Genomic DNA, 13,466 nt, shown 5'->3' with positions numbered 1-13,466 from the left:
AATGAAATGGAAATTTAATAAAATAGAAAATTAGGTTTTAGTGGAAGGTAAATTGATAGTTTCATCGAATTAGGCACCCCTTATCCTCCTTCTGATTGGGAAAAAAATTTGTGTAGGCCTCAAATAATTGATATAAGCCCCAAATTATCCAGGCTATAAAAACCAAAGATAGTTCGCATTCTTATTCAATCTTTACACCCTTCGCAAGGAACATAGACACATCATAATGATCCTTCTAATTCTCTCGATGGATTCATGATTCTCATTATATTCAAAATACTATTTTTTTTATCCTTCCCATGAGAAGTAAAAGCAATGAAACTCATCTTACCCGAATCAGCTGGTGCATGATGATTGAGATGGTGTAAGTGCATATTGGAGAATGATGGACGACGAAGATGATTTCTCCAAGTTGTGCAAAATAATTTTCATTCAAGAATCGATTCAGTTGGTACTACTCGACTCAAAATGTCAAGTGTAATCTCTAATGGTAGGTGTCGAAAACTCCATTAAAACCTCCATCTAGTTGAACTGAGAAATATATACGGACGATGGAATTTACAAACGATGGAATCTATTCGAAAATCTTGGGTTTAAGAAGCGGATAATGTTAATGGATTGCGCCATTGCGGTTCAACGTTTGTATAATTAAGGATATCCCCAATAGTAAAGAACAGTTGGAACCGAGGTATAGTTTAGGGACCATTGTACTAATGTTCGTATATTAGATTTTTTTTTCTCTCTCTCTTTCCTCTCCTCTTTTTTTTCTCTGAACTTTTCCTAACCCTAACATCCAAAGCCTTCTCCTGCTCAGATCGGCTCCCTCAGAGCAGATTTGAGCTGGAGAAGCTCAACCCATTGTCAATCTTAGTTTAATCTTTGTTATTTGCTCTTTTTATAGCTTTTTAGTTCAGTTCTTAGGATTGAATCTGTTTGTTTTCAAACAACTGATTCTAGGTTTAGATCTTTTAGTTAGTTTTTGGGTTTCCGCAGATTTGGGTTTGTGGCTGTTCTTTTATTCTTCTAATTGAAGATATGCTCAAGTGGAAGATAATGGTTATTTATGGAGAAAAATCAGATCCAGCAACAACAAGAACATCATCAACTATATCTAAGGGAACAAAGACAACAACAGAAACAAGATTAAGATCATCTGCATGTTCATCAGCTACAACAACTGCTACAAAGACTCCTACACCGATTCATGCCAACTCGTCACGATTCAGAAAACTAAAGACCGATTTAGAAGGCCTTGGTTACTTGGATTCATGTTACCTGAAACTCTGTAGATACTGGTACTTCAAAAACTTAAAATCATGTTACTTAGATGTACATGTTTGTGATATCATGGGACTGGATCTGATCCAACCACTGCTTTGTGCAGTCAAACAAATTAGTTTTGTTTCAAAACTAATTTTTCCCTGTGATCCTATTTGGTTCTTTGGGAATTCTACAATGGTGTTTAAATCTGTAAATCTTGAATGGTTAGTCAAGAACTAGAGGAGTCACTGTGAATCAGATGATTGTGTAATGAAATTGAAAAAATCTTATAATTGTTTCCGATACCCAAAATCGGTTATGTTAATGTAATGTTCTGAGGATTGATCCTCTTTTATGAAAAAAAAAAGAAAAAAATAGTCGGAACCAAAATTATCCCAAAATCTGTAGGGGTTATAGCCGGAAAAAACCCTATTACCCAAAATTTACTTTCTGCTACAATTCAGCGTGATCCATCGATGGTACAAGAATTCAAAAAAAAAAAGACTAATTTTTGCCTCAGTGAGTTTAGACAGGACCGTGGTGTAATAAATTTTCTTGTGACCAAAATGTGCCAAGTGAGCTAAAACCAGCGCTAAGACCCAGATATAGGTCTCCAGGTCTAAAATTATTTGCGTTTCAGAATTTGTTTCTCAACAACATAATCTAAAATCTGTCATCGAGACTCCAAATCTATTTTGTGATATATCCGTTTTTTTACAAGAAATAAGTTCCATCAAAATTAAGAAATTACGTTCCTTTGTTCCTCCAAGATCCTGATGCTACAGGAAGGTGGAGATACGAACCATTGACTATCACATAATTTCTGACCTCTAGCATACTTGGCAAGCTCGTCAGCCGACTATTCATTAGCTATCCTTTTAGCATAGGAACATTTCCGATCACACTAATATTTGTAGTCCAAGAAACACTAGTGAATGAAACATTTATTACTTCTACTACATTCCCGCAGTCCCCTCCAAATACAAACCAGAGATGCTTGCTTTTAATCCATTTAGTAGCTTCCAGCCCTGCTAGAGCCTCTGCTTGCTCCTTATCTACTCCATCAAAGACACATGCATAATTATGCAAAATTAGCCCACACCCCACTTCATCTGTAGATTTCAAGAATGAAGCATCAAAATTGAGTTTTAGCTGCTCTTTGACTGGTGGTATCCATTTTTCTTCCTGCATACAAGTTCTCTGTGCTAAATTAGTCATCTCCCAGTCAGTAAATATATAGGTTTAATCTGTAAATGAAGTCGACAGGCTGGATATGCACATTCTCAAAAACAGTGTAATATCTCTGCTTCCAGATAAAACGTGAAAGAATGCAAGTTACATGGCGGAAGTAGTTTTAAGGGTTATCTTCATTCACTATTGACTATAGCAGTCATGTCAATCTAAAACGTAGGTACAGCAAAACAGATTATGAATCGTCTCAATTTTTAACAACAAAGTTGCCGCTACTAGACTAGAAGACCCCAATAACTTCATAGCAACCCATTTTTTTACCAGCACTAACACCAAACCGTTCATCACTCATCTTTTGAAAGAGTGCACATCTCTCTACAGTTGCCAAATTTCTTCACCGACAAACCCTTATAAGAAGAAGAAACAAAGACCTGGACATTGACATTATCTCAATGCATTTATCATGTGATTATCCAATTTATGCACTTACTGTTCTACTTCTAGATACTTGGAATGACAGCTGATCACTATACATGATACCAGGAAGTGCAGGTGTAGAAACTTATAGAAGTACAGCAACTAGTGGGTTACCAGCAGGTGCAACACAAAGAACTCTTGTTTGGAGGATCCGTTTTCAAATCAATCGATATACTAAGAATCGAATTTGTATGAAAATAAAAATAAAAAAAATACCGCCTACTATATCTATAAACCAACCTAGAAATATAAGAAAAAAGGTTCCAACCTAATAAGAAAAAAGAAAAAAAGGAAACTGAACATGACAGGATGATACTTTCCAAACGAATAACATAAATTATCATCACTGAATGAAGCTCCCGGAGGATAAACAAACTAAGCAAGGAACCTTTTCTTCATAGAAAAGGCAGATTGAAATCATATGACGAGAGTTTCTTGGACTCCTTCATTCTGAAAAAGTTCGCTCTAAACTTCTCAAAACCAAATGGTATTATTTAGACACATCTGTAATATAATTCCATCCTAGCAAGATTATTATCAACTATCGACAATTTGAAAATTAATTCTTCTAGATTGGCTACCTACCTATCCATACTGCATCCCGAGTTCCATGACTCACAAAATCTAAGGCAAAATCCTACCCCACTATTCTGTTTCTTCATAAACCAGATAAAATACAACTGATCTTGCTGCACATATTTTGTGCGACAGCTTGTGCAAAGCATGACTGTAAAGAAGCACCTACGAGTGAGCCAGATGATAATATATTTCTGTAAATTGACTTGACAAAAGTGATAGCATTCAACAGTTTATAAATGTTAAATTCAACATAACATCCCTAGCTCACAGAAATACTGCTGAATGACGTAACTTGCTATAGATTCATAACATTCACACAAAGTAATAGTTGATAGGAAAAAACAACGAGCAAAGCATGACCAACTGATAACACTGTGAGCTAAGCATTCTTCACTCGGATCTCTAGAGAAGCAACAGTAGGGAAAATATAAATGGTATAGAAGGATAAGGAAAGAGACATCCATAAAGCTTTAGAAGTAGAGACTGTTTACAGTGCAAATGTGACTGACTCATGCGGCTACAGATTCATGCATAGATGATGCCATTGTTAACAGACTCAGACATGCCCGAAAACTCTTGCGTTAAGAAATGATGCAACTTGGCATCTAACTGAATTAGAGTTAAACAAATGAAAAATTGACACAACTGTGGAAGTAGGTATGAAGTGTGTAAGTAACCACAATTTATGTGCAAACTCATCCATTCAGATGAAGAAATCAACATCCTTACTGTCAATGAAAATTGTTCTGAATCCAAATAGTATGTTGTAAGGTATCTTGCTTACTAATTCTTCCCATGGAGATGGAAAAGACTGATATTGATGACAAGCAATTAGGTTGCTTATAGTTAATTAATGACAGAATGCAAACATATTATCATGGAGAACTCTGTTTGTAGGTTCTTGTGAAATTTATTGATGAATGAAGACAAACTTTGTCATAACTACCATTTTTAGTAATATGATAGTGATTTCAACACAAACATAACACGATTTGTTGTGTATCAATCAAATATTAACAAACTTATTAGGATACCTAACATTAGCTAGCAAATAACATTTAGAAGCAAGATGAATATATGTTCACTCGAAACCACTTTCGGCGCTTGTATCAGCATTTAATTATTCGACTCCCATGCCTAAACCAAATAAGTTACTAAAGTATACATCATATTCTCCCTTTCAGATAAGGTCAAGTCACTAACAAACTGAAGAGTTAACAAATTAATATAGCTTAACCTAAAATAAGAAAGTAAGAAAACGCCACGTAAAGCTGGATCGATGATATAAAAACAAAGTAACAGCAGTCTACATATATTACTTACTAAGATAATGTCATTAGAATTTAGGCTCACACAACGGTTACTTGTTATCCAATTAATAAAAAAATAAATCTCAACGAAAATTACCAGTTTATACGTAGGTATCCAGGGTCTCGTCCTCCTACAGCTGGTTGAAAGGCCAATCATGGCTTTCTGACTCTGCAATTTCAACTGATTCCATTATCTTCATACCTTCTTCCCCAAATTCTTTCAATGAAACTAGGGTGTTCTTGTGAGTGAATACTCCACTAATAAATTCTTTAAGATCCACAATCATTTTCAAGGTTGAAGCTTCTGGGTCATAAATGTTTATATGTTTACCACTGTGAGTTAAGACATCGGAACTCTTCGTAACAGCAAACAATTCGTCACCACAAGCCCTGAACACTTTACTCCAACCCAATGACTGAAGTCCCTCTCGCGCTTTCATGCCATGATTATCATCCGTGTTTTTCAACAGCCAAACATCCCAACATGTTGCTTCGAATTCATAGTCATATCTACCAATAGCAAAAGACAAACACCCATCCAAAACCCGTAGTCTATAATAAGAATCACTGTTTGACAAAGGAGGTGGTGACAAAGGAAGTTTACAAAACTTTTCCTCAGCTAAATCGAAGTGAACTATCATTTTTAATTCATAGTCCAGCCAATAAAGAGCTCCACTGAAAAATACACCTCCTCCAAAATCTCCAAAATCAAACTTTCCAAGGTTTCTCCACCCATTTCCACTCCCTAGAGTGTACACGTGAACTTCCTTAAACTTGGTCTCTTCCACAGACATTATTCTTACAACTTTGTAATCATTGGTTGAAGAAACGTAACCAAATCCATGATTTGTCTCACGAACCATTCCAACTATGTTAATTTCTGGGAGCATAATATACTGTCTAGTAATGGGGTTACAAATACAAGTTTTTCCTGGTAAGGAGTATCTGCTGTGATGAAGACAGATCAAACCATTACAGGAGCCAATAAATTCAATATCGTTCCCAAACGGAAGCTTGAAATTAAACTTTGTAATTCTATCAACGGATTCATGATTTTCATTATACTCAAAATACCGAAAATTCTCATGTTCAAAATACTGAGAATTTTCATTCTCCCCCTTAAAATAAGTAACAGCAATGAAACCCATCTTACCAGAATCAGCCGCAGGATGATTGAGATGATGTAATTGCTTTTTGGAGAACGATGGATGGCGAATAAGATTTCTCCAATTTGTGCAAACCAGTTTGCACTCGAGAACCCATTCGGTTTGTAGTCGACTGATAATGTCCAGCGTAATCTCTTCTGGCAGAGAATTGAAATACTCCATCAAAACAAAACCCCTTTTGGTTAAACAGAGAAAGATTCACAGAGGATGGAGGGTTTAAAGAAATTCTAGGGTTCAAGATTCACAGAGGATGGAGGGTTTAAAGAAATTTTAGGGTTCAAGAAATGTGAAAAAAGAGTAAAGATGAAATGAATCGTTCTGTGAGTGAAGAACCGAATATAGTGGGATCCGAAATTGATCCGTTTTCTGTGACCGTTCTTTCGGAATAAACGGCCGGTTTTTAAACCACTATGTTCCTTCTTTCAATGGAACGGTTTTCTGAATTGGTATGAGGATTTAAAAGCAAGTCTTATGATGGAAGAATTTCATCTTCCACCTTCCACGCCACCTCAGCATTTGGAATCGTTCATGAAAGGTCAAGTGTAGTGGTGGAACTTTAGAAATGATAATGAAAGTAATGTTGGACGTTAATGAGAATAACGTAAATAAAATCTTAGTATGAATAACATTTGGCCTTGTCAACGGTCAAACAAGAACAACACAGAACACTATTAAGAATAGCGCTAAACGCTAATAAGAATAACATTTTTCTAGTTTTCCTTACAGAAAATCGTCGGGCTCTACTCTCTTCTTCTTCTTCTCTAAAAGTAAAAAACCCTGGTTTTCCCCCTTTTGATTGATTTCTCACCACCATGAATCAAATCAAACCAATTGCTTCAAAGGGTTTGTTCGTTGGTTGATAAGGAATCTAATCATATTTAAATTTCTCAGTTTGATTGACAATCCAAAGAGAGGTAAGTTAATTTGTGTTCTCCTTTTATTTTGAATTTTTTCATGGTTTGATAAAAATAGTTGATTGTTTGATCAATGATATGATTGTGGAACCCAAATATGACGAATTTGATATGAAAACTTAGGGTTTAGAAGATCAACATAGTTACTTTGCATGCTTCTTACTTTCATTTGATGATTCTATATAGATTATGGATGATTACATGCAACTGAGTGGAAAGAATTGGGAAGATCGAGAAACACATTGCTAAAAAAATAAACCCAACTGATAAATCCCATGACATTCAGTTTAGAAGTAATTGGGAATAACTAGACGATTTTAGTTCTTCAAAGCTCCAGGCTTGCCAGATTTTTTGAAATAAGAATGAAGAGAAGTGATCAACAATTATCTTAAGGATACCACAAATTCATTTCATTTCCCAAACTTTGAAATTTGTTTCACCCCTTTGGATTTCGTTCACCTATCCGACATTCCTATTGGAGATCGTCGTAGAACCTTGAGACACACCGTTACAAGTGAATGGGCTCGTAAAGAAAATCAAGAAATAAAGGGTGCTTTAATGTTCCCTTTGCATGGACATCAAAATTACAACAAGAAAAAACCGTATTTTCCTATTAGGTGTCTCACAAAATATATTAAGGAAAATCCGTCAATGAAGAAAATTGGGAGCATGTGACTCGATATTTCTTACTATGGGTGATTTCAAAAGTTTTAATAGCACGTTCTACTACAAAAACGAGCAAAGGGTGGCTAGAATGCTTGCGTGATTTGAATGTAATTGGTGATTATGATTGGGGTTCGGCTTATTTTAGTCGCTTGTATAATGAAATAAATTCGCTTGTTAGAGGTGGAAAAAACTTTGGTGGAATATGGATGCTTCTAGAGTATTGGTTTTACATATATTTCCGTACTTTGACGTCTTTTCTCATAGAAGACATAGACCTTGATGTATGGCCTTAAGTAATGATATTTAAGCGTGAAAATTTTAGTGACCGTCTATCAACGATGGAACCGACCGTATATTGAAACATTTTATGACGAGAATGTAAAGAACTTGGCAAGATTGGATATGCAAGAAGAATATTTACAAACTCTTGCAGAGAAAAACAAGAAATCTGTGGATTTCGCTTTGGAGAAACACGAACCCGAATTGTTGGATGTGGAGGTTGAGACCTTACTGGAATGGAAGAAGCAATTTATATTGGATAAGCAAAATAGGATTCTGGAAAAAATTGGTTATCCTCCTAGAACACTTGGTGTAAACTTTGGCTATCCTAGTAATCCTAATATTCGTCATTATTGAATTATGTAGTTTCAATTATGTTTTTTTCAATTTGAAGTAGTGGAATCAATGTCTATTGAATTATGTAGTTTCAATTATGTTTTCTTCAATTCGAACTAGTGGAATCAATGTAGTTGAAGTATTTGAATCAATCAAGTTTTAATTTCATTATATGTTTCTTTCAGTTTTGAGATTAACTCATTATATCTTTCTTTCAATTTTCATTTTGAAGTGAATCCAAAAATTTATTTGTTCAAGAGGAAAAATGAGAAATACTAGAAAAAAACTAAGTAAAGGATTGGAAAACTCGAGGAGTTTTCTGTATAAGTTTAGATGAAAATGTCATTAGCGCCGTTCCAATTAGTGTCAAACGCAATTGAGAATAACGTTCGCTTCTCATCCATTGGATTTCCAATGGATCCTCTTAATTAATGGATCATAAAAAAACACTAATCAAAATAGCGTTTCAGTGGCTAGTTTTTCAACTCTTCTCTATAAATTTGCTTCTTCAGCTTGAACCAAACCATCCCAAAAATCTGAAGATTTTCTTTGTTCTCTATCTGTTCTATTTTTATTTTTTTTTAAATTTCAAACCTTTTTTCAATTCATTACAAGTATGGCATACAATACAAATGAAGATTTAGCAATCACAAGAGCTTGGTCGAGAGTTAGCCTTCATCCAATTTTTGGACATGATACAATTAGCAACTTTTGGGAGAGGGTGTTCCAAGCCTTTATAGATGATTTTAGAAATGAAAACGGAAGAGCAAAGCATAATATACAAAATAGGTTTGCAACGATGAAAAAGGAAACCAAAATTTATATGAGCATCATACAATCAATTTATAAAAGTATTCCATAAGAGGATGGACGTTAGAAGAATTTGTAAGTATTATTCAATGAGACCTCTTATTTTCATTGATCTTCTAAATATGAGAGATTATATTTATTTATTTTGTAGGAGGCGCACGCCAAAGCTATATATTTTAAACTTAAGATAAGAGAGTTCACACATGATCAAGTCTACCAAATTCTTAAGAACCTTCTCGAAGCTTAAATCCCGCGATCATACCGATGATGAAGCTTGAGAATGAAAATTGGATAGATTGATTTAATCTTGCTTTTTAGGTTTATTGGTTCGAATGTAGTTTAATTTAAATATTTAATTGTAGTTATTTAAATGTAATTTAAATTTTAGTTGTTTTAATCCATGTAATTTTAATTTATCAAAAGAAAAACGGGTCATGTTTTTATGTTTTTGGTTCAAATTAGTTATCTTTCTTTTTTTAGTTCAAATTAGTTTAATTTAAATATTTAATTCCAGGTCTATAATTTTATTTTGAATTTCTTAAGTTGTTTATTTATTTCTATTTTTAGAAAAATATGAACCAAAATAATTAACTAAATAAATAGACGTTGAATGTAATTTAAATCAACGTTTAACGTGATTAAGAATAACACTCGTAGAGAGCTAATCAGAATAGCGCTTGACTTACGCTAATATGAATAGCGTTAAACAGTATTTTGATTAGCACGCTATTTTGAATAATGTTGGTCGCTAATCTGATTATCGTTCTTTTGGATTCCACCCAGCATTCCACCATACCATAGAACATGGCTTGGAAAAAGTGTGGAACACACCAACTTGGAAGTCATTAGACTTAACATTCCACAATTTTTCCCACAGTTTTTCCACACTTGGAATATGTTAGATTCCACCACAAGACTTTCTCTAACACTCCAAATGCGTTTACAAATATCATGTGTTTTAATGGCTTGTTCTCGTCTTTCTGCATTGAGGTCTAGTAAAGAGATCCATGCATATGTTATTCGTAACCGATATGAATGTTTTATGTTATATATATATATATATATATGGCCATATGTATGATGGATATGTATCCTAAATGTGGGGATGTTGACGCAGCTCATAATGTCTTTGAGAATATGAAACAAAGGAATAACGTCTCTTGGATTTTGTTGATGAGCGGTTATGGAACGCATGGCCAGTGATGAAATGTTAAATGCAAGTTTCATTCCCGACGGACTCACTTTTCTTGTTGTGCTCTATGCTTGTATTCAATATGTCATGGTAGATCAAGTGATCAATTACTTCAACAATATGACGAAGGATTTCACAGTCATTCCTCAAGTGGAACACCATGCTTGTGTGGTTAATGCCTTGGGTCGAGCAGGTCTCATGAATACTGTCTTTGCAGTTTTACTATTTATAACTATTTTCTTGAACTTCTCGTATAACACCTGAATAGATGGTGTAGTAATAGAAAAGAAAGGCTTGAGAGGTAAAGTTTGTCTTACAAGAGTGATTTACAAATTTGAGAAGACACCCTTTAGGACAACTAAAAGTTTTACGAAGATCACAACAATCATTCATCACCGTCATTGGATATTAATTTTATTTCCTTCAAGGAATACACATTGTACAATTATATAGCATGATTATATTATTTGTTGCACTACGTCCAGAAGAAAAACACATAAAACATGCTAGAGAGGGGTTTTGTAACCTTAAAATGTTTTCATTGCAAGAATTTGATTCATAGATATCTAGAAATAACGAAACAAAGAAACAATACTACCAATCAAATAAAAAAAAATATCATATATAACAGCAAGATTGATCATTCATCTTGTATCAAACATGGTAAATGAAACTTAATCATTACTTTGTTATGATGGGATCAAAATTACTCAGGGTCTGTAAATGATTATACCGAGGTCTCCTTATATTCCTTCAATACTTCTCTCGTGTTTCCGTTGACCGTTACCGTCACCAAAGTTTTTAAAGAATTAAAATTTTCCACGTAACTTAAAATGAAATAGTCATATTTAGCTTCATGAAGATGTTATACCTCATTTAATTCCTTCGAGTGCACATTATAGAACCGGATAACATCACAATTTTGTCTTATGGTGTAAACCTCCAGTACAAGATCATCTGGTTAGAGAAAGTCACAATAGCGAGACTAGTAGTAAAAGAAGGATTATTTAACTCTCTTGGAAGATCGGACTTAATAGTTTCCTTAACTAATCCAATGTTAGAATTAGTAATGCAAACATACTAAGTTAATTGATTTAATCTTAACGAAATCATGGGATTGATCCTAATACGTAGGACTTGTAGTGTTTAGTCCTAGTATTCTGGGAGTAATTGGCAGTCTTGAACGTGAGAGGATATTTCCTATTAACTAGGAACTAATGTGTTTAGCGGGTTAGTTGTTAAGAGTTCATTCAAGATTGTAATGCCTATTTAAAGGCTTTTATGTTAAGTATTATAGTTGTTGAACAATGTAGTCATACACCCCTCTCCATATATTCTGTCTTAGAAAATTTTCTATATTTGGTATTAGAGCTGGAGCAGAGGTGTGATTTGAGAGAGTTACTAAACAAATGAGAGGTTTTGAAGAACAAAAAACCTTTTTGGTTTGTTTCAAGGTAAATATTAATATGTTTATGTTTATTGTGAGTGAAAAAATTGAGAAAATAAAATGTTTTGATTAAAAAAAAGAAACCGAGAGCAGTAATATATTGTCCTGTAATATTCAGTTATTCTCTTCATTTGTTTTATGTTTTCAAATCCTAAGATTTAAAAATATTGGTGTCTGCGTATTTGGAAAACAAGGATTTCCAACTAAAAAAAAAAGAATTGTGTGATAAAGAAAAAAAATCCAAGAATTGGATCTATGAAATACATGGTTTCCATTTTGAAGATAAAAGTTTTTAAAGTGGAAATTATTTTCTTTTATAAAACATATTGATTATAGTTTTTGTTGATAAGAGGAAATTGTTACGAAAATAATTTTGGTGAAATTTTTGTCCAAAATATATAGATGGATTCTAAAATTTTGCTCAAAAAGGTTATGTCAGTCTATATTGTGCATGATACTGATCGCCTAATAATGATGATCATGTTTTCTTTTTAATTTATGATGATGATGTATGAAGATTTATGATTATGATGATGATGATGATGACGACGATATCGACAACAAATCAAAGACACTGATTCATGATGATGATGAAGGATGATGGATGATGCAATTGTACACTGATGAATTAAACATGTTTGAATTAAGTGAAGGTGTTGGAATTAGTAATCCAAACAGACTAAGTTAATTGATTTAATCTTGACGAAAATATGTGATTAATCCTAAGTACTTAGGATTGGTAAGTACATGTTAGTCCTAGTATTCTGGGAGTAATTGGCAGTCTTTAATGTGGGAGTATATTTCCTACTAATTAGGAATTAATGTGTTTAGTGGGTTACTTGTTAAGAGTTCCTTCAAGATAGTAATGCCTATTTAAAGGCTTTTATGTTATTGAGAAAAGTGTATCAGAGTTGTTAAACAGTGTAGTCATATATCCCTCTTCATATTCTGTTCTAGAAAATTTTCTACAATCCAAACACGTTTAATTATGTCTTTCAATAAATGTGGTATAACCCAACCTTTATAAGGATCATTCTTCTTTATACTTGAATAACATAAATATACTTTGTACTCCAGTAGATACAAGTCCCCATTATTATACTTCGAAACAAATTCATCATCGTCCGGAAGTTTAGTCATTTGAAAATTTTCATCACGGAGATTGAGTGATACCAAAGCTACGCGTTTATCTTTTTCTATCCAGTAAAAGAGAGTTCCATTACATTCTTATACTACCATAAAATAATAATAAGGTCTTGGACAATGTTTAGGCCACGGGTTATGAATCTCTTTCCAAGATTCAGTACTACCCACTGTATGGATGTAATATTGATATTCATCCCTATAATTCTTGATGCACAACACCTTAATTTCATTGTTCATGAGGTCGTATCCATATCAAAAATAAGTAGATATGTTCATCCACCATATTCTTGTCCAAGAGATGGGTGCGCTTCTTGTACTACCAAATAAATAATAATAAGGTCTTGGACAATGTTTAGACCACATGTTATGAATCTCTTTCCAAGGTTTAGTACTATCCACTGTATAGATATAATATTGATATTCATCGATGGTTCTTGATGCATAACACCTTAAGTTGATTGTTCATGAGGTCGTATCTATGTCGAAACCCATAGATATGTTCACCCACCATACTCTTCAACTGAATCCAGGATACAATGATTAAATTCCCAAGCCTACCAGGGTTACAAATTTCAAGTGCGAAATATGCCCATAATGCACCATCAGAACTTTTTCGATGTCCATCTAAGTTCCAACAATTAGCTAAACCATTATAATACTCACAACCACATCTCCTATCTAAGGTTTCTTTAT

General features: G+C 33.7%; 1 protein-coding gene and 1 long non-coding RNA gene across 2 annotated transcripts; one reads left to right on the top strand and one right to left on the bottom strand.

Annotated features, from left to right (window-relative positions):
* Positions 1-1,923: 1,923 nt before the first annotated feature.
* Positions 1,924-6,273, bottom strand: LOC113347897 (F-box protein At3g07870-like). The gene is made up of 2 exons (XM_026591586.1): positions 4,915-6,273; positions 1,924-2,445 (listed from the first exon to the last, which is right to left on the bottom strand). The coding sequence occupies exon 1, from the start codon at positions 6,143-6,145 to the stop codon at positions 4,949-4,951; it is 1,197 nt and encodes a 398-aa protein (XP_026447371.1). The 5' UTR covers positions 6,146-6,273; the 3' UTR covers positions 1,924-2,445; positions 4,915-4,948.
* A 5,221-nt stretch (positions 6,274-11,494) lies between these two features.
* On the top strand, positions 11,495-12,630 carry LOC113353438. The gene is made up of 2 exons (XR_003361285.1): positions 11,495-11,634; positions 12,145-12,630. It is a non-coding gene; the product is annotated as an uncharacterized LOC113353438 (long non-coding RNA).
* Positions 12,631-13,466: the final 836 nt, after the last annotated feature.

This window comes from Papaver somniferum, chromosome 2 (assembly GCF_003573695.1).
Source record: "Papaver somniferum cultivar HN1 chromosome 2, ASM357369v1, whole genome shotgun sequence".
NCBI classification, from domain to species: Eukaryota; Viridiplantae; Streptophyta; class Magnoliopsida; order Ranunculales; family Papaveraceae; genus Papaver; species Papaver somniferum.
Note: the sequence above shows the minus strand (reverse complement) of the source record. Positions and strands in the feature narration are given on the sequence as shown.